Raw genomic sequence first — 26,687 nt, forward strand, 5'->3', positions numbered from 1 at the left:
GAGGTGAGAGCATGCCAGTGTCTGGAGAGGTGTTGAGTCCACTGGCCTATCCTAACACATACCAGTCCATGTGCTCCAATTTGAGACTCTAGAGGGTCCTGAGACCCCTCCCATTCCTCACCAATGCCTGATTGATCATAGAAAGGCTCAGGCAATGATCTGGCACCTGTTGGTGGCAGAATCGGCATTGTACGACACTGTTCTTGCTCTGAAACCATCAGATATTAGAATGGGGCTTGTGGCGCCGGGAGCGACGCCAGAGGAGGCCTACTGTGTGGACTCTGTGTCGTTCCAGATCCGATATCGGATCTAAGAGACCTCATCGGCGCTGAAGCTGCCAGCATGGAACCTGATGGGGCTTCTGCTGACCCCATGGGGCCTGAAGGCACGCCAGCTGGGTCAGCCTGCTCAAATACGAGATGCATTGCCTTGTAAAACTTTGATTTGATCGTGGGTTGTTCTGTCTTGTTCTGTCTGCCGGAAAGGGGAGAGGCTCAAAGTCTGCCCTGGCAACAGCTCCGCGGAACCGTGCTTGGAACATTGACGTTCTCGACTTGCCTCGTTGGCTGACAGGCGAGGTGAAGTCTAAGTCCGCTTGGACTTCTTCTTCTTCTTCTTCCCTGCGTGCCCGGAAAACCTCAGGTGTGATTAAGAGGACTCCTGGATCGGTCCTGCAACCTCTTCCTCAACCAGGACCAGGACTTACGAGGAGTTGCGCCAGAAGACGTCGACTGCCGGGCCACTATCAGCTTCCACGATGACTCCCTCAAAGCTTTCAGAACCATGGACCGGCAGTCGGAACACGACTTCAGGTCATGCTCTTGGTCTAAACACCATGGGGGTCCGTCACCGACATGGCGCAGTTGCAGGCATCGCACAGCTTGAACCCAGTTTTCCTACATATCTTCCTTTGCACAAACTAAAAAAATCTTCATCAAAAAGTCAAAAAAAGGCCTGTGAAAAAACCAGAGGGTAGCTTGATTCCAGATCTGCTCTTTAACCAGCACAGAAGGAAAATAACTGACATATGCGTGCCTGGGTGGTGCCTTTATAGGCAATCGTGACGTGGCTCCAACAATGATGCCACGTGGATCCGAACGACACCACTCGATGGAGCGCACAAGGGTATTGCTCAGCAAAAGTTGCTGATGCCTGGAAATTCTAAGGTAAGGAATCTGCAGCTAGATGTCTCTATCAGATTCCAAACACTTGATGGAGAGCACCTGACCAGAACTGGATAGTTTAAGGACTGGCCCAGTGAGCACCAGAAGGTTGGAGGAACCAGTCATCACTGTGAGTTGCTGTGGCACAGCCACAGCATTTGGAGCGCTGCCAAGTCCAGGCAACAGCCCGACACAGAGCACTGATTGGGATCACTGACACAATATAGAACACAACAATATTGAAATACATACTTATCTTGCCAAAAATAATGATTGCAATAATATTGTTTCCCTATACTTATAAAGGTAAATACAAAATATTTAAAAAAATCATTTGACACTAATTTAATTAAAAACATACAAAAATATAGTTTTTTGAGAGATACGTGTATGTGTATGTATAGTGCTTAAAACAGTAAATCTCAAATATTTTAATACCTAACATTAATATAATGTAAATTAAATAAAGGTAAACATTTAGTACTATACATAAATACTTAAATAAATGTGTGTGTGTGTATATATATTAGCATCCCTGATGCTGTTCAGCATGGCTAAAGAAGACAAACAAAAAAATAAAGGCGCTATAGTAGTCACGTCATTTTAAGACATTCGCGCTTACAAAATAATTTAAAAAAATTTAAGTGCATGTAGGGGCGAGCTGCGTGGGCACAGTTGGCTTTTACTTTCTAGAGTATGCTCTGCAGCCCAAAAAAGGGAATTTACAATGATTTGGCACAACCACTTGGAAGTGCAGGCCCTGAAGAATAGTTTGTTACCAGGCTAAGAACAGCAACAGTCAATAAAATCAGAAACATTATCAATTAGGTATCTCTATTGAGAGGAATTAACTGTATGATTTTCAACGTAGCATGGTACATGTGGTTACTATAAGTATATTTTTGAATGCTCATGTTTGAGGCTGTCATTGTTCTTTAATGTTTATATGATTAAAAATCCAAAACTAATTTACTTTTGTGCAGGTGGAATCTAGAATATGGGCCTCAAAAACATTTGGAAGAACTATAAAGTTTTGATTGTTATGGGAACTGGACTCGGTCTTGTGCATTGGGGCTGGTATAACATCAAGACAAATCCACTTTTCCACCCCAAAACCGAGGATGTTGTAACAGAGCCTGCTATTGTGACTTATGTAATGCAAGGCAAAGAACAAACAAAAGAAAAATAGCAATCAAACAGTATCTATTTATAAATTGGGTAAGTAACTTTCTTTACTGAGCCAAAGTAACGGTGTAATGTAATAAACCAATGTGAAAACTACTGATATCATTGTAGAAAGTTGTGTCTTATGTAAAGAAAAGTAACTCTAAAGAAGAATGCAATTAACCTTACGCCGTATGCATGTATATAGTCCTTCTTACGCTGTATGCTTGTAGTTTTTTACTTGAAGTGTAGCAATTCCCAAGAAAAGAGAACGAACTGTTATGTGCCTTATTTATTACAAAGACTGTAGCATATTATACCCCGAAATAACAGGTAAGCATTGCTTATTTTATTTAACGGTCTCAGTGTTCCTTTATGTCTGCCATACCCATGCAGTTGACTAACACTGTGCTTTGCATCAAAATCTCCATATGTACCCTCCCATTGTGGTTTTCTGTTAATAGTAGTTTGTCAATCAAACCTTTCGGCCAATCATTTTTTTAACATTAAAAAAAAAAAAAAAATCTTACATGAAGGAGATTAGTTTGTGGTGAAAGCGTATGCACTATCATAGTTTTTAACATAGTACTGCAAAATTTGCGTGGGAAACATTCATTTTGTGCTATCACTGTTAAAAAAGATTCTGTTTTGCTTTCCAGCCTGTGTTCATCATACCTAGCACCTTCTCATAATGTCAGCATTTGTGGGCAGTACCCACCACTGTGCAAAATGATGATGGGTCAGAAAAAGACTTAAAAGTCCATAAGCCATTATCTTTCTTTTGTTCCGCTGCTTCAGCGAGAGTCACTGCAAAGCTTTAGGTTTTCAGTAGTTTTGTAACAGCAGCTGACTTGGCAAAATAATCTCTCCAAGAGGATCAGGACCTTGATGCCAAACTTCAAAGGCAGCTCTTTTAGTGGATCGGGAGCCTTAGCTGTGTACCACTTACCCAGAGCACTTGTACTGTCTCTTTTAGCACGGTTGTACTGAGTTACTGTTAGGTAGGTGATGCAATCACACACAAGGCCGCATCTGCCATGTTCCTTGTACTGGGAAGGACCATTCTACCCAACAGTTCCTCTAATGTTGAGACCCAGCACAATCCTATCTCACCTTGCTATATCTGCTCAATGTAACCCTTTCTGAGACTGGCCTGCTTTGCCCTTAGTGGCCCAGCTGTAGTTTACATTTTGAGTTTCTTCTATGTGAAAGAACCCACTTATAGTTTTGATGGGTAATAACGTGGATTTCTGTATGTGACAATTGTTTTCCCATAGGGGTCATCTCCAATTTGCCTCTCCCCCTTTCTTAATGATAACCCATCTGGTTTGCTTTGCCTTGCTCTTTTTGCTGTTGTTCCCTTCATTTAACTTGCTTCTCTGTGACAGTGCCAATTTGTGCTTTGTAAAGAAACATAATGAGGCTTTACTACACAACACACAGTGCCTATTGAAATAGTGCATGGGTACATGGGGTTCCTTTTTTCTGCAAGTTAGGTAAGCTACAAAATTGTGAATATTTTTAAATTTGAAAGATCTTCAATATATTGCTTCTGTAACGATTATCTTTTCAGTTGCACTCATGAAAATGTAGCACTCGCTGTTTGGAGAGCTGTCTCTTGGTGTCTAATCTGATTAATATTGGTGTTATTGGGAATAGTATTTTGTGGTTCAATATTCTACTATTAGTGCCTTTCACCTTAAAAGCCCTGTATTGAAGAAGTGTTGGTCGTGCAAGGGTCGGATTTTGCCTGACCGTGCTCTCCCTTGTCACCCCAAGTCCACAGCCATGCCTGTAACACACTTAGTCAAAGCACTATTTACTAAAATCTGCATGTGTGGGAAGCGGTTCATGTAATCTTATCTCCTGTCAGTCTGTCCTTTGACACTCTCAAGCAGATTTCCTCTGAAATTGACACATTTTTAATGTCATGGATCCTTCTAGTATGAAGAAGGTGCAACGGTTCCTCTTGTTATTGAAGTGTTTGCAGCCACAGACTAAACATTCAGCTTTTCCCTGTACAGGTTGGCATCTGAAAACCATCATGCCTTGAGCTGACACGGACTCTGTATTATTCTTTATATTCAAGGTTTGGACCAATGTACTTGACTGTGTCACCCTTTGGGTAGTGGAGTCTTTAGGACAGTAGGATCTGGTAAGCAAGTAGGACATTTTCACTTGTCCTATAGTGAATTGTATAAACAAGAAGGGCTCTGCTCTTCTCTGACCCAAAAAATTCAGGCAGTCGTCCATGAGGCAAGAAACTTTTCCCTATGAAATTGAACTTTACTGTGAGTTTAGGATCATCCAAGTAGAAGGTGGCTTTTGTTCCTGGAGTGGCTGCAATGTGGGAAACAATTTAAAAGACCACTGATGAGGGGCTTCCTTTCAAGAGAACAAGTTGACTAAGGTGTGCCACAGTATAACCAAGCTCATATTACTGCAGGGTTTGACATTTTTTTAAGTGTATACATTTTTACTGGCATTTATTACAAGTAGAATTACACATTTTCAACTCTTGTCACAGGTAGATGTGATAGAGTTCAAAACAACCTAAGAAAAGAAGCCCCTTGCACTCCCTCTCCCCAACACCACCTGGGCTGCAATGTTATAGGACATCCACTTACAAGTACATTTCCAATCCTGATCTAGGGGCATACTTGTATTATAATGCCTGAGACTCGCATCCCCCCTGATGCTTTGTACCCCCCAGCCAAATCCCCCTCCTCAGCCCGTCCTCCCCCTGCATTCCAGGGCACCAACCCTGCTATTCCATCCATCTCAGACATAACCCATGGACTCATTTCCTCAAGGGAGTCTCTCATCCTGTGACTCAAGCAGCTCAGCCAACATAGCCGCTCATGCTTGCATGTCATCAGCCAGCTTGTTATGCCTCTGTGCCATGCGCAAGTGCCATTGCTCAGCTACTGCCCTCTCTGCATATCCTTCAGCTAGTCCAGAGGCAGTGGTGCTCTCTTAGAAATCCTAGGCGCTCACAGGAAAATCACAATCAGTCTTGAGAATACTAGTTACTCAATTGCGGTGATCATAAAGGGGAAGATTCACCCAACTCCCTTAATTGCAATCCAAGGATTGGCAAGCAATCACATAAAGTTTAAGGCACACGCGGAACTCTAAACACTAATGTATTTTAGTTGGTAGTTTATTCCTGACCAGATTGGCCTCTCCATTTAACCATCATTCTCAGCCAACACTTGTTTCATTATCTGGGGTGTCCCTATGACTTCATCAGGACTGTCTCATTAGCCAATTAAACAGCTGATGAAGTCATAAGTACACCCCCAGATAACAAAACACGTTTTGGCTGAGAAGGATAGCTAAAAGAAGAGGCCTTTCTGGCCAGCAATAAACTACCAAAGAAAATAGTCTGACTGTATTTTGCATGGCTTTGTATATGGGTCAGCATGTGCATTAAACTTTATATGATCACCTGCTAACATGTTTCTGTTTGCGAGTTGGGACCATTTACAGTAGGCATAGTCTACTACCCAAAGTAAGCAACCATCCTGAGTCTTTCTTCACCCTGGCTACCGCTGCTTGCCAATAGAACCTAATGACACGGCACTCCCACACCATGTGCAGAAAATCAGCTCCAGCCATGGAACAGTGAAGACAAGAGGAAGCGTGTTGGGGATTTATAGTGTGTGGCGGTTTCGGGGCCAAGTATACTTGGTGCACAAAATTATACTGAATTAGCTTAAAGCAGGTGTTGGTAGATGTTCCTCTCACCCTTTCGTATATGGTCCCCAATTCCGAGTGTTGGCTGCTCTCCCATGGCCTCATGCCACCTATTCTGGTTTGGCAGTGCGGGCGAAGGAGTATCTTCCCACAATGCCCAATAAACCTGCAAAATCAGCCACCGTACCCCCGCCTGATTAAATAATGCCACCAATATCTGATCCTCTTGAGATACCTCTAGGAATGAGGCCCATACATTCCCCATGCTGTGGCTAACATTTTTGTGAATTGTAAGACCTGCCCTGTCCCGAAGTTAAAATTAGCAGTGGTATCTGTTAATGTGACAAACCAGTCCTTTAGGTATAAATCCTCTAGCCCCCAGCTCTCCAGTGCTCTACGGACATTAGCTGTGCAATTTTTACGAAGGGTTTTAGAGTCCACATAAATAGATCTAGCGCATATGGAGCCTGTCTCAGTACTCTCCAGACCATTTGCTCCCACACTCTGCAAACCTGTTCCATGATGGATGGCACGAAGTTGCACTGCCCTCCGCCTCCCCCCAAACAATCCAGCCAGTGTGCCGCACGCTGTAGTTGGGCAGCCATGTAATAGAATTCCATAGAAAGCACCTGTATACCACCCCTCTTCCAAGTCCTTTTGAGTGTGGCAAGACCAATCCTCTTCTTCCCAGTGGCCCAGAGTAGCTCCACAATAAGTCTGTCTAGTTCCTTACTAGTCTGTCAGAGTATATCATAAGAATGCCTGGAAAATATACTGACACGGAGGCAAAAGTATCATCTTGACAAAGGCTGTTTTACCCATCAGGGAGAGCCGGAGAGTGTTCCAGTATTCTTCTGATGAACCATCATCGCCCTGCCCTTATTTAGCCCATGAAACGGTTTGGAATTCCTCCTTACTTGGATTCTGAGATACCGAACACTGTTGGTCACCCAAGGGAGACCCACCGTTAGGAGTTCCTGGGCTGGCAGGTACTCCAGGGCACCCAACGGGAATAATCTAAACTTTGCGTGGTTCACGCAAAGCCCAGGCAACTTCTAAATTCTGCCAGGGCAGCCAATGGTATTGGGACCTACTGCAGGATTTGAATACTAGCAATCCCCTCATTTTGCCACCTTTTCGCAAATCCACAAACTGTAGCTGAAAATAGCGGGAAGTGGTAGTTCCAGGTTTGGAATGCCCTTTTGGCCCTGGGCCAAACCTAAAAACTGCTGTTGATAAAGGTTTTAAATAGCTCTTCTTTAATCTCTTCCTACACTGAGAAAGGTTGGAAATTCCCTCATGACAAGGGTAGAAGTCAAACTTATTCCTGTATGGGGTAAAAAGGGGTTGTAGGGAAGGTGAGCCTGAAATGCTCAGCAGATTTTCATGTGAACAAATCTAATTGTGCACATTTGCACGTGCTAAAATGCAGTTCTCAAACATTTTCTAGGAGAACAATTTCCGTGCTTACTTCTGTTAATTCGGGAAAGCCTCAAATCTGCACTAATGTAAGGACATACACCATGGGTTCACTTTTGTGACTTGAAGAATTGGGCCCCTTATTGGGGCAGATATTAACCAACACCTTTTAGTTTTTTATTAAAATTATAATTACCTATCTAATATTTGGCTCACTTCACTGTGACAAAGAAGCATATTAGCACACAAAGTAGCGTAGTTTATTTTAGTCCCAGGGACTTCTGTGGTAATTGGTGCTTTTTGAAATTGAAAAATATTTTTGCTTTTAGCCACTGTTGGTGTTTATATTGGGGGTGGGGGGGGGTTGGTTGGGGTTTGTCAAAACTAGACATGCATTGACAAAACCAAAAGCCTGACAACCACACCAGAACTATTGGCTTGGCCAATGCAGGTTTATGTTCGTGTTCCTCATAATCTTGCTGAAATTGGTTGTACACTGATCTTCCATTAAAAATAGTTTTTGGGACTACCAGCATGTGGCCAACATGTTTTACTAAGCAAAGAAAGATAGAAAAAATACTTTACATTTCACAGTAGTTTATCAAATTGTTACTTTTTCAAGTTGCATGTTTTTTTAGTGTACATTTTATTTTGAAAACAAACAATTAACTCTTACTTTCAAGTTTCTGCGAGTATTTGTATTTATTCAGATGGCATTCTGGGAGCATTATATGTAGCCTCATTGTTGAACTTTCAAAAGGGTGTATACATTTTTGTACTAGAACCACTGCTGGCAGTACAGTCATAGTTTACAGCATTTCCTTGGAGCACTTACTCTAATAACAAAGGCTTTGCATTACTGAACCATAAATACAAGTTCAGACTGCATGAGTACATGGGTAAAAGTCTTACCTTAACTGCCGACTGCTCAGTTACAGATCCATAATGTGGTACTGTAAACTGGCAGCAAAAGAGTTTGTGCTGAAGGGTGTTTGGCCCATTTGACGAAAGGGCAAAATAAACATGAAAACTTGTTTTCCTTGACCCCAAACAATATGTTTTGGGCATCGAGCTGTAGGAATTCTACACCCTTGTGGAACCCAGATTTTATTATTATTATTATTATTTTTTTTTAGCTTTTTCTCTTTTCCTAAGGAAGAAGCCAGGTTGTGTTGTTGAAAGCTCAACATTTTCTTAGACTGCAGTCATCCAATCCCACATACTCTTCAACAAGCTGATGTACAAAAACAAATCTGTCTTCAACAATGCTTACAAGGTATCCACTGACAATCAGCCGTCCAAGATTTAATTGCTCTGAACTAATATCAGTACTTAGACTTGCTTCAAAGAAGCCCCTCCAAATAATGTACGACAGCACCAGAGATTTAAGTACTTTGAAATATTCTTGAAAAAATATGAAGGACCAACACAGTAGGATAATACTCAAAACTTGAAATTTACCTGGAGCCTGTTAGGTGTTTCACCAGTGGAGCAGTGCAGAAATTCTAAGCCTTGGCCAGGTTGGATTCTGCATGGTGGGGCAGAGGTGGCCCCCTTTCTTAGATTTTGCCATCTGTGCCAGAGGATATGGTGCATTTGGTGGGATCCAGGTGATATGACTGGAGGCAGGGATAGGAACATTTCAGAACCATCTGTCCTCAAAGAAGATGATTGCCTCTCTTGTGCCTAAACTAGTTAAAACTAAACATTTAACCAAACCCTGGTTCAGTGAGCCCCTTAAAGCAGAGACAAACTTATAAAACAAATTTTAAGGAAAAGATGTAGACAAATGTGTAAGTATAACTACCTTGTCAGACAAAAAACTTAATATGCTTGTGGAATATTACAGGCTCAAAATAACACCTCCAAAGTATTTAAAATATGACCCCTTTTTCAACCCGCCTAGGATAGCTAACAAAATTAAACCCTACTAGGAATTAGTTCACTCCTTTTCTATGTCAAAATTAAGAAAATCAGCGAAGACCTGCAAAATAACCTTTTTACCGGTAATCCTTCCTGCCACAAAATAATGATTAATATAACTGAGCCACCCTCTAACATAGAAAGCAATGCGAGGGTCTGATGCAGTTCACTTTTGTCACAGAGGATGAATGCCTTGCCCTTATTAACTGTAGCATGGCCTCTGGTTTCCCAATGGAATGCCACCCTGCAGCACAGATTAAATCTTACAGGTCTATCCTAACCCTCTTCATTTCCCTCATTAATTGTTCCCTGGTGGAAGGGCAGATTCCACTCTTAACTTTTTGTTTAATTAAAAAAAAAAAAAAAAAAAAAGCCATTCAACACCAGTTTTTGAAGAAACACAATCTGACCTGTCAGATCTGGCCAGCCTTCGACCCATTTCTCTCCTCCTTTACATAGCCAGGTTAATGTAAAAGTTTGTCATTAAACAGCTGCAACACTTTGTTGACCAAAATAACATCTTAGGTACCTCACAAGCCTTTTTAGGTCTGGTTTTTGTGCCAAGATTGTCACTTTCTCTTCCATTGATGATCTGGGATGGATTGTTGACAGTGGAAGCTCAGGAGTGGTTATACTACTAGACCTACCTATTGCTTTTTTGCCACCAGATTCACTTAAGCAGCCTCTCAGCTTTGAAGAGAAGAGAGGAAGCCGCCTTCTAGCTGAAATCTTTTATTTCTGACCAGTTCAAAACAGTGCTCAGTTGAACAGTTACACCCCCTCCCCTAAATTACTCTACTTTAATTTGACATTCCTCAAGGGTTACATTTTTCACACACACCCCCCTCCTGTCTCCCTCTTCTCTCTCCCACTCTCTCTCTCTGTCTCCCTCCAGTATTGGTTAACCAATTGGTTTACGTTTAGCCTGTAGCCTTACTGATTAAACAATTTGGGTTTGAAATCTACCTCTATGCTGATGTCACCTGAATCTTAATCAGCCTAAACAACATACACAAACTCAGTCTCGGGCCGCCTGGGCTTACTAAATGCCATTGCTTCATGGATGAATACTAATTTTGTTAAATCAGCCAAAAAATTTAAAATCTTCCGATCTTTAACTCCAGATATTTTTTGGATCCTACCCTGCCGAACCAACCTGCCACACCCCAGCTTCCTCAGCTCTAAATCTAGGTAATTGCTGGACTCTGACCTTAATCTTGAAAAACTCATTTCAAACATCACGAAATCATAGTTGTTGCAGATGTGTGACCTGAGACAAATAATGCTATTTTCCTCCTTTTGCCAAAAATAGCTTGGCAAATGTGTCCATCCAGTCACACCTGAACTATAGAAACTCTCCCTATCTGTGCATCATGCAAAAATCTTTTTACCCCTTTCCAAAAACACAGAATACTTTGTTAGAGCAATATTCAACCTCAAAAAAATGGATCATATCTCTGCTGGTTACACTGGCTCTGTGTCAAAGCCGCACTTTACTTTAAAATGTGCCTGTCTCTTGTTAAAAATCCTCCTCAAAACTGGTCCTAAATTCTTAGCCAACATATTTAAAGTCTGTGCCTGCTTAGACTCCTCCAATCTTTCAACAAGTCAAACTATAACGAGCCTGCTAGCCTAGACTCACCCCGTGCTTCCCATGCCACTGGATTCAAGCTAGCATGGCGGATGAGGGGTGAAACCCTGAAACCGGTCCCAGGATGCTTGTTTCCAGTCCAGGAAAGACCTGGCCTGGTAGTTCGGGCTGGACTGTTCCCATGGGGGACAGGGTCAAAACTGATTTGCATATGGCTGGGTCCAAACTGGAATGGCATGGGCAGCAAAAAAACGATGGATATAGGCCTAGATCTCTGTACTGGGGGTGAATGTTTGACATTGTTCAGCATTCCGTCCATCACTTGTTCTTTTTGCATTTGGTTCTGTAGAACAGGCTTGGATACCCAGTCCTCCGGCTCGGCATCAAAAAGTGCCAAGGCCAAGACAATGTCTTTGGCACAGACCTCAAAATCATCGGTCCGAGATGTTGTGGCTTTTCCCATTGGTCCTTCGGCACCAGCCACTTCGGCAATGAGCCAAACAAGCTCCACTTCCGCATCGGCTCTGACAAAAGGACGCCAACCAATATCCAGGGATTCAACATCTTCGGAGCCGAAAGGCTGTAGTCCGTTTTCGACCACACCATCTCCCGTTACACCCATTTTGGAGACCATGGATGCTCGTTAGTGCCACCTCAACATCCAGGAGGGGACAGAGCACATTATTGCTTCCTCCACCCGATCACCTTCAAGAGGAAACTATCCTTTCAGGAGGCTCTTGATACTTCACCAACTTCAAAGAAGACTAAGGAAAAGGCTACCACCACTATTCATAAGCCTTTTTCTTTTCCCCTCCTCATTCTCCTGCCTCTCCTACTGCAGGAGATCGAACACCACAAGGTTCCCCTTTATTCACTGGAGAAGGTTTGGATGGGACACAGCAGGACACAAATCCATGGGACACATACGACTCTGATCCCATTATTTTCACAGATCTGGATTTATACCCCACACAACCTTCACCAGCAAGTAATAGCTTGAGCTGCCACATTCCACAATGTTGAGCTGCACAGGGACCTCATTGAGCAAGATTTTCTTTTTTGATATCCTAACGTCCAGACCTAGGGATATCCAGTTCCTCCCCTTGCTCCTTGCAATGCTTCGTCATGTGGAAGAAATTTTAAAGGAACCAGTCCGCTCTAGGATTATCATCCCTAGAGTACACAAAATATACAAATCTACTTCATTTAATTCACCTTACATAAAACCACAGTTCCCTCCAGATTCTGTGGCTACTACTACACACAAACAGGCCAATAGTTAGGCCACATAGGACTCTCCTTCTCCAGACAAAGAGAGGATAAGGATTGCCGCTGCAGGTAAGCGTGGTTGTGCAAGCAGTCAATCATTGGCACATCGCCAGCTCACAGGCTTAACTTGTGAGATATGATCAGGCTCACTGGGATGAGATGGAGGAGGTCCTTCAGTACCTCTTAGATCAGCACCGAAAAAGGGGACAACAGATTGTCATAGAGGGGCAGACAATCAGTAATATCGCCATCAGATGTGATCTAGATGCCGCAGACACGGCTGCACGGGGTATCAACACCAGCATCCTAGTAAGGAGACATACCTGGCTTCAATGATCAGGTTTTAAACCAGAGGTACAACAAGTGGTACTCAATATGCCTTTCGACAAGTAGCACCTCAAGTCGACTCCACCCTTGAGAAGCTGAAAATAGACACGGGCACTGCAAAATCCATGGGTGCTTTACAGTCCCCCTCCCAAAGGAGTTATTTTCATCGCCCCACATTCAGAGGTGGTTACAATACAGAGGCCTCCACCGCACATGTCATACCGCCTTCCAGTTCATACGCGCAAAGCTCTTACAGAGGAGCCTATTGAGGTAATAGCACCCGAGGTAGAGGTAAGAATTCCACCACCTGCACCTCTACATCAACATCAGAACAGTGACTACGTACTTCTTCCCATCCCCCACTCCACACTTGTCAGGGGACGACTTTAAAATTTCCATACACAGTGGGTCAACATCACTTCTGACCAATGGGTCCTTTATGTTATCCAACATGGTTACTGTCTGGGGCTCATTACCACGCCTCCAAACATTCCTCCTTGCTCACACAAGTTCCCTCAAGGAAACCTACTTCTCAAACAAGAGGTACAATCCCTTCTTCTCAAAGGGGCCATAGAGGCAGTTCCCCTACAACACCGAGGAACAGGAGTATGCTCCCTGTAATTCCTCATTTCCAAAAAAGACAGCTCTCTCTGGCCCATTCTGGACCTAGGGCCCTTAAACCACTACATTCTATTCGAACACTTTCACACGGTTACTCTTCAAGACATTATCCCCCTCTTACAACTTTGACAGCCCTAGATCTAGGATGCTTACTTTCATATCCCCGCCTGCCTTGCACACAGAAAATATTTCAGATTTGTAATTTGCAGACAAGCACTACCAATTCAAGGTTCTTCCTTTCGGAGTCACCACAGCTCCCCGGGTCTTCAGAAAACACTCAGCAGTAGTAGCAAAAAATCTCAGAACACAAAATGTACATGTATTCCCCTACCTTAGTGGTCCCCAAACTGTTTCGCCCGGCAGCTCCCTTGATCAATTGGCTGTTGGTCGCGGCTCCTCATTACATTACTTTTTTTGGCAGGGTAGTGGTGGGGTGGGGGAGGGGAGGGTCAAATTCACTCTCTATAAACCTGCAGAAACAGATGTTGCATAGCTAGATGGGTCCTTGCTTTGAGACCATATTCTCCCTCAAGAGGGGCCTCTAAATCCGAATATGACAGTGCAGTGGACATCTCCTGGATAAGGAGAAACTGCATAGTTCAACTTGTATGTTTTTGGTCGGGCATGACTCAAAACCTTTTGGTTTTAATAAATAAAAAAATATATATAATATACATACTTTCAGGGACTTTCTGTCAGCCCTGTTCATCCATTAGACTACTGTGATGTCATTCACATTTTTCTTCTGCCCATCACAACAAATGCTATGAGGCACAGAGTAGGGCAGTAGGCCTACTTCAGCCATAAACTACCTGACTGTAACAGCGTTTTGCTCTTGCACAGTGTCCATACGGAATACCAAGTAGCCCCCTTTAGTGTCGGGGAAACGTCGCCTGCTTCCTATCTGGCCTGAATCCTGCTGTTCTCTGTGTGTTGCACAACACTGCAGCCTCCAGCAGTTTCTCGCCTCATTCGCTATGGCCAAGCATTGCTTTAGTTCCTGCTTGATCAAGCATGGTTCACAATACTGTGATATGCTGTTGCGAGGATGTCCAGCTGTTCAGAGAGGCTTGATGAAAACTCGCTGTAGGATGTTGTTTTTCTTTTGTATCTAGATGTTTTTGCTGCTCCCAAGTCTTCAGGTGTGCACTCCTACTGTCATCTAGTGGCTATTATAATAACTGATGAACAATAAGGTGTGCAGCATTAATAGTCTTGTAGAACACACACTGACATGATAAGTCACATAGATTATGGACTGAGCTCTGCAACTTTGACCACGGCGCCCCTGGCTGGTTTTGGTGACGCACCGGGGTGCTGTGGCGCACATTTTGGGAACTACTGCCCTACCTAGACAACTGTCTCATAAATGCCAACATCACACTCTGATGACAGTGGACCTTCCTCGCATGTTTGGTTTCACACTTGACTCTCTCAAATCCTGCCTTGAGCCTCTTGAGATACAGCCTTATTTAGAAGCTATTCTCAATGCAGAATCAGGGATAGCATACCCCGATTTGACTCTTGTTCAAAACGTTCAGTCTCTCCCCCTTTGGTCTCGAGAGAATTAATCATACAAGATCAGGACTGTGATGCACCTGTTAGGAATGATGTCCTCCTGCATTGCCATTGTTCCACATGCCAGACTCCACTTGCGTCCCCTACAGCAGTGTCTGTCTCGTCAGTGGCTCAATTACAGGGTCACTCGCTCTGCAATGATAGAACACCACCAACCTGTTGAAAGGGGCAGCCTTTTCTAGACCATGTGCCTTGGGTTATTCTGACAATAGAGGCATCGCACACAGCCTGGGGTGCTCACCTTTGAGAACTTTCAGTACAGGGCCATTAGGATCCACATCATCAACCCCTGCACATAAATTTCCTTGAGCTTCGGGCAGTATTTCTAGCCCTGAAAGCTATTTCTTCATCCCCTCTCTCACAAAGTTGTCTTAGTCCTCACAGACAACATGACAGCTACCTTCAGAAACAAGGGGGTGGGGCATGGTCACTCCAATTTGTCACAACTCTCCGATTCACCCAATGGCAGAGTATTTCCCAGGAGTGTATAACAACTTTGCAGACCTGCTCAGCAGGATGTGGCAATACGTTCAGGGATAGGAACACCACCCACAACTCATTCCAAAATACTTCTGGAAGTGGAGAACACCTCAAATAGATCTTTTTGCCACAGCAGAAAACACAAAATGCCAAAACTTTGCCTCTAGGTACCCACATCCTCTATCCCAGGCCAGTGCTCTGTGGATGAACTGATCAGGGATATTTGCTTACGCTTTTCCACCTCTCCCTCTCATTCATCTCTAGTTTGACGGATCAGGACGAGATCTCTCAACATGATCCCTGTAGCTCGCACATGGGCGTGGTTACCCTGGTTCACCACACTACTGGACCTCTCAGTAGTCCCCACAAGAAGATTAAACCCACTAGCAGAGCATGTTATGCCACAAAGTGGAAAGGCTTTGTTTGCTACTGTCAACCCAAATGCATTAATCTAAATAAAGCTACTGTCAAATACGTTGTCTACTACATGCTTCATCTACAAAAGGCAAATTTAGCTTACACCTTCATTTGCTTACATATCGCAGCTGTAGCTGCATATTCACAAAACAGACAACATACATCCATGTTTAGAATTCCAGTGATCAAAGCAGGTACAGGCCTTTAATGGGTATTTCCACCAAAAGTGCCTCCATCACAGTTACAAAACCTCAATATTGTCCTTACCAGGCTCATGGAACCTCCTTTTGAGACACTTCACTCATGTCCTCTTCAGTACCTCTCATGGAAAGTGGCTTTTTTAATTGCTATCGCATCTCTCAGACGTGTCAGTGAGCTCCAGGCCCTAGCCTTGGAAGAACAATTCTTCCAAATTCATAGGGCAAAGTGGTTCTTCGCACTAATCCGAAGATCCTCCCTAAAGTGGTGTCTTAATTCTACATTAATCAATCGATTGAGTTACCAGTCTTCTTTCTGCAGCTTGACTCAGTTGCCAAAAGAGCCCTTCACACTTTAGATGTTAAGCGTGCATTAATGTTCTACAGTGATAGTACTAAAGACTTTAGAAAGACTAAAAGCTCATTATAGCTTTCTCACTGCCTCATAAAGGCCATCCAATAGCCAAAGGCAGCATAGCTAGGTGGATAGTAAAATGTATTCAGGCTTGTTATGCTAAAGCAAAAAGATAACTTCCTGTCACTCCCAGAGCACAATCTACCAGGAAGGAAGAAGCCACTATGGCTTTCCTTGGAAATATACCCATAGCTGACATTTGTAAGAAAGCTATATTGTCTATACCACATACATTTACAAAACACTATTGTGTAGATGTCTTGCATGCCAGCAATGTAGGACAAGCAGTACTAAGACAACTTTTCCAGTCAACTGCACCTCCCATAGGCTACCCATCGCTATCATGGTGGGACTGCTTTACAATCTCTGCATAGCATGTATACCTACAGCCATACATGCCATTGAATGAAAAATGTTATTTACCCAGTAAGCATCCGTTGGTGTCATGTAGTGCTGTACATTCACAAACATTCTCCTTATGTGTAATGTGCATTCAGCTATATTGCCATTCATCGGCAATGATCTTCAATGCATATATATTTAGCTTCATATATACAACTAAGGGGCCGAGGTGATTGCTGCTGCACCTTTACATTTAATTACATCAATAGTTAGTGAATGTTGATTGTGCATGAGTCTTGAGGGCCAACCACTTAATCTTCAGTCACCAGGACTTCTGGTACTACAATTAACAGTGAGACTCAGCACTTGTTTGTGTCCACTTTTAACAAGAGAAGACATTTCCTTGTGTACCTCATAATGTACCATGTGTCAAAATTTATTCCATCAGTCAGGTCTTTTTAAAAAGATTTTTGTCTTTATTAATTCATCTGTGATTGTCCATATATACATTCAAAACTTCGTCAAACTAGCCATAGCCTACGCGTTTCGTCCCAACGGACTTCTTCAGGGCTTACGATTTAAATATGATATTCTCCTTAACATGATTCCGTTCGGCGACAAACAAGCTTGGCTATGGCTAGTTTGATTAACTTTTAAATGTAAATATGGACAATCACAGAGGAATTAATAAAGACATATATTTTTTAAGAAGATCTGACTGTGATAATTTTGACGCATGGTGCATTATGAGGATATGAGATACACAAGGAAATTTCTTCTCTTGTTAAAAGTGGACTCAAACAAGTGCTGGGTCTCGCTGTTAAATATATATTTAGCTGTCTTGCTTCCCAAGGTCTACTTGACCATTTTGTTGTAGTACAAATGCTTTATTATCCATAAATAAAAAGACTAAAACACCAGTAAACTAAAGGCAACATGGCTACCATGCTCCCAGTCTCAAGTGGAAGATGAAAGGGAAATAATCCACGGCCATACACTCTGTCAAAAACAAATCTAAATTTTATAAACGCTGTTCAACTAAAAATGAAGTTTCAGAAACTGGATGCAGTAGCTTAAATGCTTAAGGACAGACCAGCAGACTTAAACAGGCATAAGACGATGCAATACAAATGGAGGTTCAGTCTCTGAGCTTAAGTTTGGAAAAAGGGACCAAGTTTATTGCATATCCAACTTCATAATATTATAATGTAAAACAATTATACAATCAATCAAGACCCCTGCAGTTGAAGTCTGCTTGCAGAAATACTGTGAACACCACACCTGCAGAAGGAAGTGAGTATGTCTGATAGAAGGGTTTCATACCACACGGAAGAGTGCCAAGAAGGGAGAGAGCCCGGCTATTATTCTGAAAGAAAAACACCAGTGAGAATTATTGCATTGCCCAGAATGAGCAAGCCCCTTCCCTAACGATTATGCATGAAAAAGCAAACCACATTAATGATCAGTCTGGATCACATGAATATAGTACCTACACTTAAACAGACAAGAATCTTGCTATACATGCAAGAAACTTTGCAAAGAAAATGAAACTTTCCTTATTTGCCTTCATTATACTGCATCAATGTTGACATTGCTTTTGGCTGGAGTTTACTCATGTAAGTGGTTAGATTCACCTATTGGGTTATTATGTCTCTGTATCCCTCCACTGGTATAGCACCCTAAGGAAAATGGTGACCTCAAGGCTGGCATGTTTGTTAGATGATCACTGAACATCTAATGAGGGGCCATGGCTCTGCACTGTCTAAACACCCTTGAACCTCCACAACCAATTTCATATAGTTGCCTATACCTTTCTACCTATTTCACTATTACCTGGGGAGAGTGGGAATAGGTTTGTTGAAAAGCAGAGTATCTTATGCCAGCATTGGGACTTAGCAAGGGTGTGGAGCAGGTTATTAGTGTATGGTTCACAGGTGCTGTCTTGCAGTCCCTACACTATTCAGTTCACCGGCATCCCTATTACCCAATTCACATTCAATGTGTGTTTAAATTGAGGTAAGCCATACAATGGCTTATTTAAGAAGAAATGTGTTTAATGAGGAATGCTTCATGAGGTAGATTGTCAAATTACATGTCGGAGGAATTTCACTGTTAATGTAGTGACAATATGTTACCCTACTTTAGGATCCATGCAGAGGGGCTTTTAATTTTAAGGTCCATTGCCTAATGGAATCTACTTTGTGGAGAATTGCAATAGTCAACAGTAATTGTGTTATGTTTATTTGCAATTGTGTTCATAAGTGCTTTGACTTCCCACAATCTAGAATGTGGATATGGGAGCCAGTCTGCCTAGGTATCCATTTGCAGGGAGGCCAAAGAAACAATTGGGGAGGATGGTACAGTGATTAGCAAACATTTGGCTTATACCCTGGAATTCCTATTAAAACATCGGAATGTTGGGAGCTCCACTGAAAACAATGGAGTGCTCTGGGCTTCTAATGGCCGTTAGAAGCCCGAAGCTCCAACATTCCAAAGTTGGTCACAGCTGTTGCTGTGAACGCAGGCCTCACGGAGCCAGAGGGGATTTTATCCAGCTCAGGAAACAGAACAATCACATATTCAACCATCTTAGTTTACAAATCAAGCAAATACCCTAAATTCTAAACACAAGACAGCATAGCCATGCAATATGAAAGAAAGGCATTTATTTTCCTCCATTTGGTATTTTTTTTGTTTTTTTCTTTCCACTATACAATGCTCCCATCCGGTAATCTAGCCATACACTCCGGAGTAAGGTATATCCAAGAAAAAATTAAAATGTCGTCAGTTTTTCTTCTTTTTTTTTTTCTTATATAATTTTAATGGAATAGCTTTACCTTGCCTGCAGCTGTATGTCCAACATGCGTTGATTATCCTAACTCCTCTTCCCGAGTGGACCTTGCTTCTTCCTATTTCCAAAATACAGTAGTAGCATCATTATGGTCATGCCTTACCTATTTCTGTATTCGACAAAGTCCATGAAGGACCCATTGGGAAACCAGTCACCAGTGCATTTATGCCCATAATTTCAGCATTTTTTCAACATGCTTCTCCAGCCTGGGGAAGGGATGAAGAAGATGACTATACTTTGTTTTTAATAATGACAAATAAGACATCATACACTAGCCTTCTTCACTAACTCCCACCACACCCAGCCAATTACCTCAATTTCATCAAAATCATCTCTCCTAACTGCTACTTGTCTGCATATTATCGAGTGTAGCAACTAAGGTTCAGCAATTAACTGCTCTATCCGCTCATGTGCGCTCAGCCAGTAGTATGCATTATAAGCTTGTACAGCCAGATAAGAGATAAAAGTTAGGTACTGCCAGTTCCCCTTTTTACATAAGCTGGATAAGAGCTTCCCATTTAATGTGCACTATAACCTTTTGCAGGAACATCTGAAAGAACTGGCAAAAAAAACTCCTTGGGTGTGTGAAACAGGATATTATTGAATAAATACCAAATCTAGGCAATATCACCATTATAGTAATCTATAGTTGTCCCTGCATTGCTGTAGGCAGTCTTTGTCCATGTTCTATCCATGCTTTGAGATTGTCCAGGGCTGTCCCTAAGTTATGTTGGTGTGAAGAACACATAAAATTGTACACCCCAAAATATTACCTCAACAGTACACCCAAAGGTGGGTGATTCGGAGGCGGGTTTAAACCTCAATTTCGTGAGGCAATATACCACAGAAAAGACACCTTACAACATATAAAAAAATTGTCAAGTAAGGACAGGCTAGATCTAGATCAGGAGTAGAATTTTTAAAGTTGAAAGATGCGGTAGAGAATCATTAAGGTACCAAGAATCTGTGCCGTGAAGGCCCTCAGTAAATAGGTCAATATGTCACATTATGTTACAGGAACTTAGTATAGTGCAAACGACTCACTCCCAAAGGGGTATCTCAGTGCTTCACTGAATCCAAACAAGACAACCAGTTAGAACCACCAGGTCCTCAGAAGCTTTTTAGAGCAGCCAAACTGTAAGCAGAAATGAATATGAAAAGGAAGCTTATTCAAGTAGTGAGGGGTGAGGTGGGAGGAAGACTGACTTATTTCAAGTGCGAATGCGGCGGGACACAGCAGCAATTTGACCTTCAATTTATGATTCTTGCTCGGGCAGTACTGAGTGAGTTTCTGCTGTAGGTAGGTCGGACCCTTACCAACCAAAGATTTTGTGAGCAAGACAGGGAAGTTTGAATAAGGATTGTTTACTCACCAGGAGCTGGTGAAGGGCTATAACCGTGGGGAGCGACAGGGAGCCTGGTCGAAGCTTACAGACCAAGGGGTGCAGCCATGTTTTGAACTACCATCAAAGCATTCCCATAATCCAGACAACCCATAAGAAGAGCCTGACTAAAGTGCAAATCACAATTATTCTACATTCCAAGTGAGCAGCAAACTCGATAAGAAATGGACAGTATCCATAGAAGCATCAGAAAGTCATCTGACTCTCCCCCAACATCTGGGGTTAATATAGTTTTATTGCACAGAAAATTGTTAGCTTCTGCAGAATCATCATGGTGTCAGCCAATCACAACTCCGTTCTATAAAATGTGGTATTGCCTTACTGCGAAGTAGTGGCTCGGTACATGAATATTGATTGTGCCCACTGTTAATGTCATCCGGAGAGGACAGGACAAACTAGGTATATACAGCAGCAAACTATTGTGAATGAATGCAGTACAGTTAACTGAAGGACCTTGAAAAGTCATGCCTTTTCCGGTGGCTAGCCCTCCTCGAGCGCATCGACCAAGTACAGAAAACATGCGAGGCTCGCTGTTTTCTGTCCAGCTCGTGGACTACATTTTCTCTAATTTACTAGCGCGATTTCGCTTGGCAGAAGTCGAGCGCTTTACATAGTTAATTGCACTTTTTCAGGTTACGTACATAAATGCACTTTTGCCGATAGGTGAAAAGTCGGGTTAGGAGTTTACAACGCTGTCAGCTCTAACATGAGCAAACGCGATACCCGTTACATTGCAAATGCTTGTTCTGCATGGAGCAAGACTGCTTCAGCTGGTAAGTTCTGGTCCACTCGATGCAGAATGGCAAATAGGACCTAAATAATGGTAAAATGTCAAGCTCACATTACTGATATCACCGGTAAGAAATTAATACATTAGGCATAGGTGAAGCACAAACCAGAGCAAAGTAAAGTGTCCTTCAGCACATAGCCCACATGGGGATCTGCATATGCTTGGCACTATTGTGCCTTTCCCTGCCCTGGGTTGGGAGAGGTACTGTCTGCTTGAAAGGCAAGGCAGCCCACCCAAAATCATGCATAATCTTGTAGGCATATGTAACCCAATGCCAGGTTCTCATAGATCTTAGTCACTCAAACACTAAACTCACAATAGACAAAGAAAGGAGTGAATACCTTGACATACTTTTTAGAGAGGGTTCAAGAGGCTGTTGTATACATTGAAGTATGTGATAGCCATAGTATGTCTGAAAAGTGAGTGTAAGGGCCACATCATTAATTAAGACTCTTGAAATATTCTAAGTAAGGGGGTCCATATTCTCTGAAACTGAGAGTTGGTCATCCATTTTATCTATGGTACGCTTTTGAGGCGGAAGAGTTCTGCTGGCCATCCAGCCCGTGCAAGCAGTGTTGGTGAATACCACTGGTGTAGTATGCAGATATTTGCTGTAGTAAGGTCTTGGCCTCGATACGTTAGCTTATTGGCAACAATGTAATCAGAGTCTGAAGTCATGAAGTATTGTTGTTGGAACTGGCCCTTTTTGCAGGGTTATACCCATACATTTTGCCTTCTTTCTCGTATTTTTTTTCTGATCTGTTTGTTGGCTTTAGGACTCGGGCACTTTCCACTGCTGACCAGTGCTAAAGTGCAAGTGCTCCCTAAATTGTATTGGTGATTGGTTTATCCATGATTAGCATATTTTATTTACTAGTAAGTCCTTAGTAAAGTGCACTATGTGTGTCCAGGTCCTGAAAATCAAATGCTAAGAGTGGGCTTACAGCATTGATTGTACCACCCACATGAGTAGCCCTGTAAACATGTCTCAGACCTGCCACTGCAGTGTCTGTATGTGCCATTTTAAACTGCTGTTTCGACCTGGCAAGCGCCCCCACTTGCCAGGGCCAAACCTTCCCTTTTACTACATACAAGTCACCCCGAAGGTAGGCCCAAGGCAGCACCATGGGCAGGGTGTAGTGCATTTAAAAGGTAGGACATGTACTGGTGAGTTTTACATGTCCTGATGGTGACATACTGGTAAATTCGATTTTTCACTATTGCAAGGCGCATCTCTCCCCCAGTGTAACATGGGTATTGCCTTGAAATATATTTTAAGTGTAATTTATCATTGGGAGCAGATGGAGATATGACGTTTGGGGTCTCTGACGTCACAATTTAAAAACACATATTTTGGTGAAGTTGGGTTTTTGAATTGTATATCGAAAATGCCACTTTTAGAAAGTCGGCATTTTCTTACTTAACCATTCTGTGCCTCTGCCTGTCTGTGGAATACATGTCTGGATCAGGTTAACAGTTGGTCTGTTTGTGAAGTCATTCTAGACAGTCACAAACGGAGCTGAGGTGTTCCCTGCATTTCCTGATGGGCCTTCCTGGGCTAGAGTGGTGTGAGGAACTGACATTTGCACCTTAAAAGAGCTGTGCCTGTCCTCCCACAAAGCAGTCTCCAACCCCCTGGAGTGTGTCTGGGGCCAGGGCATGGAAAGGTGGAATCTTGTGCACTACAGAGACTTCTCTTTGAAGGTTGCCTACTCTAGAGACAAGAAATTGGTACAAGTACTGGACCTCTGACACCACAGAATCCTTCCGGTCTGAGGAAATTCTGCCAGGGGGAGGAGCCGGATGCTGTAGGAGGGACTGCCACTCTGCCTGTTGCTTTGTTGTGTCTGCTGCTTGTTGCTTCTGTCCTGGGAGTGAAAGGACTGGACTTTGCTTTCTACCTCCTGCTTTCCAAGGGCTTGAACTGAGCTAGCCTCCTGTTAAGAAGTCTCAGGGACATCAAAGACTTAATCTGCCAGTGTCTGGGCTCTTCTGCTGAGAGTCCTGACTTGCCAAGTTGTCTCAGCTCCAGTCCTTGGGCCCTTGGAAGTGTAAGCTGGTGACCTGAAGGAGAAAGTCTAAGCACCAACGTGCTGCGCCTGGAGAATCAATGCAGCACCTGTTTCACCTCGGTTCCATCATCACAGTGCGTCTGTATTTTACACGTGTTGTCCCTGGGTGTCAAATTCACAACTTTCCCTTACCACAGTAAGGAACTGAGGCTCCATGTCCAAAAATCAACACATTGCCTTTCTTGCAAGGAAAGAGTCGATGCATCACCTCCCCTGCCAGTAAGGAACCGATGCATCACCTCACCTGCGAGGAAAGAATCGGCGCATCACCTCCTCTGCACAGTAAGGAACTGACACACTGCTTTGCTTTTTTGGTGCCTCACCTCCCCTGCGGCCTACATTGTCTTTGTTTTTGACGCATCCCAGATACTTTGTGCTAAAAAGATACCATTGATTCCTATGGACTAAGACTCATTTAAACTTTAACAAAATGATCTCTTTCCTTGTGTATTTTGGATTTTTTTTTTTTCTTTTTTTTTAATCGCTTTGGTGTTACATAAATATTGGCTATTTTTCTAAACTGGTGTGGAGTCCTTGTGTAGTGTTGTGTGTGTGTGTACAAATTCTTTACATATTGCCTCTTAGATGAGCTTGACTGCTTTAGCCAAGCTACCAAGGAGGTGAGGAGGGGTTATCTTAACTGTGTTACTCCCTTACCCTGACTAGAGTGAGGGTCTCTACTTGGACAGGGTGAAAACTACTGCCAACTAGAGGCCCCATTTCTAGCAATTGTCAAAACAGCAGAGTGGAATGGAAGTCACTGGTCTCACGTAGTACATCCCAGACACCTTCCCAATTGTCATCCAGTTTTGGGTAAGCCCAGAGGACCTCACAGGATGTGTGCAACAGATCACATCCTGAGTACTCCCACCTCCAGCAAAGGTCATCTGCACTCAAATGTGTTTTTATGCAGCTTAGAGGGGCGCTTCCTAAATTTATCTTGACAAATCCTTCATCTCTTTATTAAAAATACTGTTTCCTAAACGTTTTCTTGTGTGTGTTTTATGTTCAGTAACCAAAATAGAATATTGATTGTTTCTAGCACTGTGAGCAATAGTTTAGCCCATCTTCTTCCGTAAAAGAATGCTCTTTGTGGCAGCACACACATCCTTACCAACAAGTGGGTTATCATACAGGGAGTCTGTCTCGCATAAGTATAATGCGCCACTTCTTCTACAAGTGACTTTATGCCACCATCTTCCTCACCCCAGCCTTTCGATAGTCGCAAGCATGACTGTCTGATTCTAAGAATGCTGTATTGGCCTTGCTAGTTTTCTACATGTTGTCTGTGACTCATTCACCTAGTTCTCTTTTACTTTGCATACTAGTAATTGTAGTTTCTTCTTTTCAAGTCAGCACTGGAAATATATATTCCTGATTACATTTCTGTCCGTCTGCATGTAGGTAGGTCCACCTCCGTTTTTGGACCGATGTAAGCCCACTTTCCCCTAATGGCAAACCCTTTCTGCCCTTGCTTCCTGCTGACGATCAATCAACATATCATAGCTGTTTCCTTTTATGAATCATGCTAGAAGTTGTTGGAAATACAATGCTTTAGAACCATTTGCAATTAAGCCGTCCTCTTGTAAACAGTTTCCGTGTGGGCCTACGTTTGTGTGAGAGACAGAGGGGGGATGAGTTGATGGGGAATATGCAAAGCACGGAGGACAAACTAGGTACAGAGTAGCTTGTGGAATCTTGAAGAATGTGACTGCAGCGCCCACCTTCGTCCTGTGACCATATGGAGCCTTAAACGTTTATTTGGCAGTTGCAGACATAGGAAATACCTGGTCATGGTGTGTAGATGCACGCTTGCATACGTGTAAATAATCAACACTGTTACTGCAAATAGGTGGTAAAATTTACCATTTGTTTAAAGGGATTGAGGTAGGAGAGGTCCTCAAAAAAGCCTGTTGACCCAGAAGGGCAGAGAGTAGGGCTGAAACATATTGACCAGTGGATTGTGGGTCATAATATACCTTTTATGAAGCCACCATTTCTCTTTGCTTTTATTCTTGCCAAACGTACTCAAAAGTGTAGAGGAACTGGCAGGCAATTTTAACTGTTTAGTACAGAATCCCTTAGAACATAAAAAGTTATTTGCTAACAAATTGCATGATCCCGTCCACTCACACTAGGTGCAGGTTGTGAAGATTCGATAATGAAGCATGCCACCGGTAGTACCTGTCTGGGAGGATCCTACAAATTAATCTAATAGATTTTTAGGGTCTTCAAATATTCACTCATTAGGCAATAGATAAGGTAGTAGCACTGTCTTATTGTGACTGCATTAGTCATAGGGAAACTGAGGGTAGGCTAAGGAGGTTCCTTCTCCCTCCCTTTCAGCATAAATATTGATGGGAACTGCTCCAGTCCAAGACTTAGATTTAACAACCTAATGCTAGGGTCACTAACTACAATCCTGCTGTACTGCATATTAAGTTTTAATTTGATTTGAGGGTAACATCAGTTTAATGGTTTTGTGGATGTTACCTTTCTTAATTGAACATCATGTAGATTGTGTGCAGGAATTGTTTTAGAATGAACTAAATATGGAGTGGAGTACATTTGTGATGATCAACACTTCAAAAAACATTTGTAATAAATAATATCCTGTGTTTAATGTAGAATTAAGTTTGTGCGTCTACTTACCAATTAACTTATTTTGCAGGTATTAAATCCTTCAAGGAGAGCAACAAACCTAGCGACCATCAGACATGAAACAGAAAAACTGGTTGCGGAAGAATTGGTTCATAGTCGCAGGGGTATCGTTTTTAGGCATCCATTTTGGGACATACATCATACAGAAATTTGCCAAGAGCTCTGCCAGGTCTAGCTCAGAATTAAAGCAGCAAAAAGATGATCAATAAAGTGGTCCAATGACTTTTTTGTAGTTACTTTTTTTCCTCCACAAATTATTATGCTTGTTTTTCGATCGTTGTGGATTTCAGGGGAAATTTTTCTAC

At 42.6% G+C, this 26,687-nt stretch overlaps 2 protein-coding genes across 2 annotated transcripts; both read left to right on the forward strand.

Annotated features, from left to right (window-relative positions):
* Positions 1-2,160: 2,160 nt before the first annotated feature.
* On the forward strand, positions 2,161-26,605 carry LOC138295678 (uncharacterized). The gene is made up of 2 exons (XM_069234117.1): positions 2,161-2,381; positions 26,393-26,605. The coding sequence occupies exon 1, from the start codon at positions 2,161-2,163 to the stop codon at positions 2,350-2,352; it is 192 nt and encodes a 63-aa protein (XP_069090218.1). The 3' UTR covers positions 2,353-2,381; positions 26,393-26,605.
* Positions 26,439-26,605, forward strand: LOC138295679 (uncharacterized). Its single transcript, XM_069234118.1, has one exon. The coding sequence runs from the start codon at positions 26,439-26,441 to the stop codon at positions 26,589-26,591; it is 153 nt and encodes a 50-aa protein (XP_069090219.1). The 3' UTR covers positions 26,592-26,605.
* Positions 26,606-26,687: the final 82 nt, after the last annotated feature.

The sequence above is a fragment of the Pleurodeles waltl genome, chromosome 5 (assembly GCF_031143425.1).
Source record: "Pleurodeles waltl isolate 20211129_DDA chromosome 5, aPleWal1.hap1.20221129, whole genome shotgun sequence".
NCBI lineage: Eukaryota > Metazoa > Chordata > Amphibia > Caudata > Salamandridae > Pleurodeles > Pleurodeles waltl.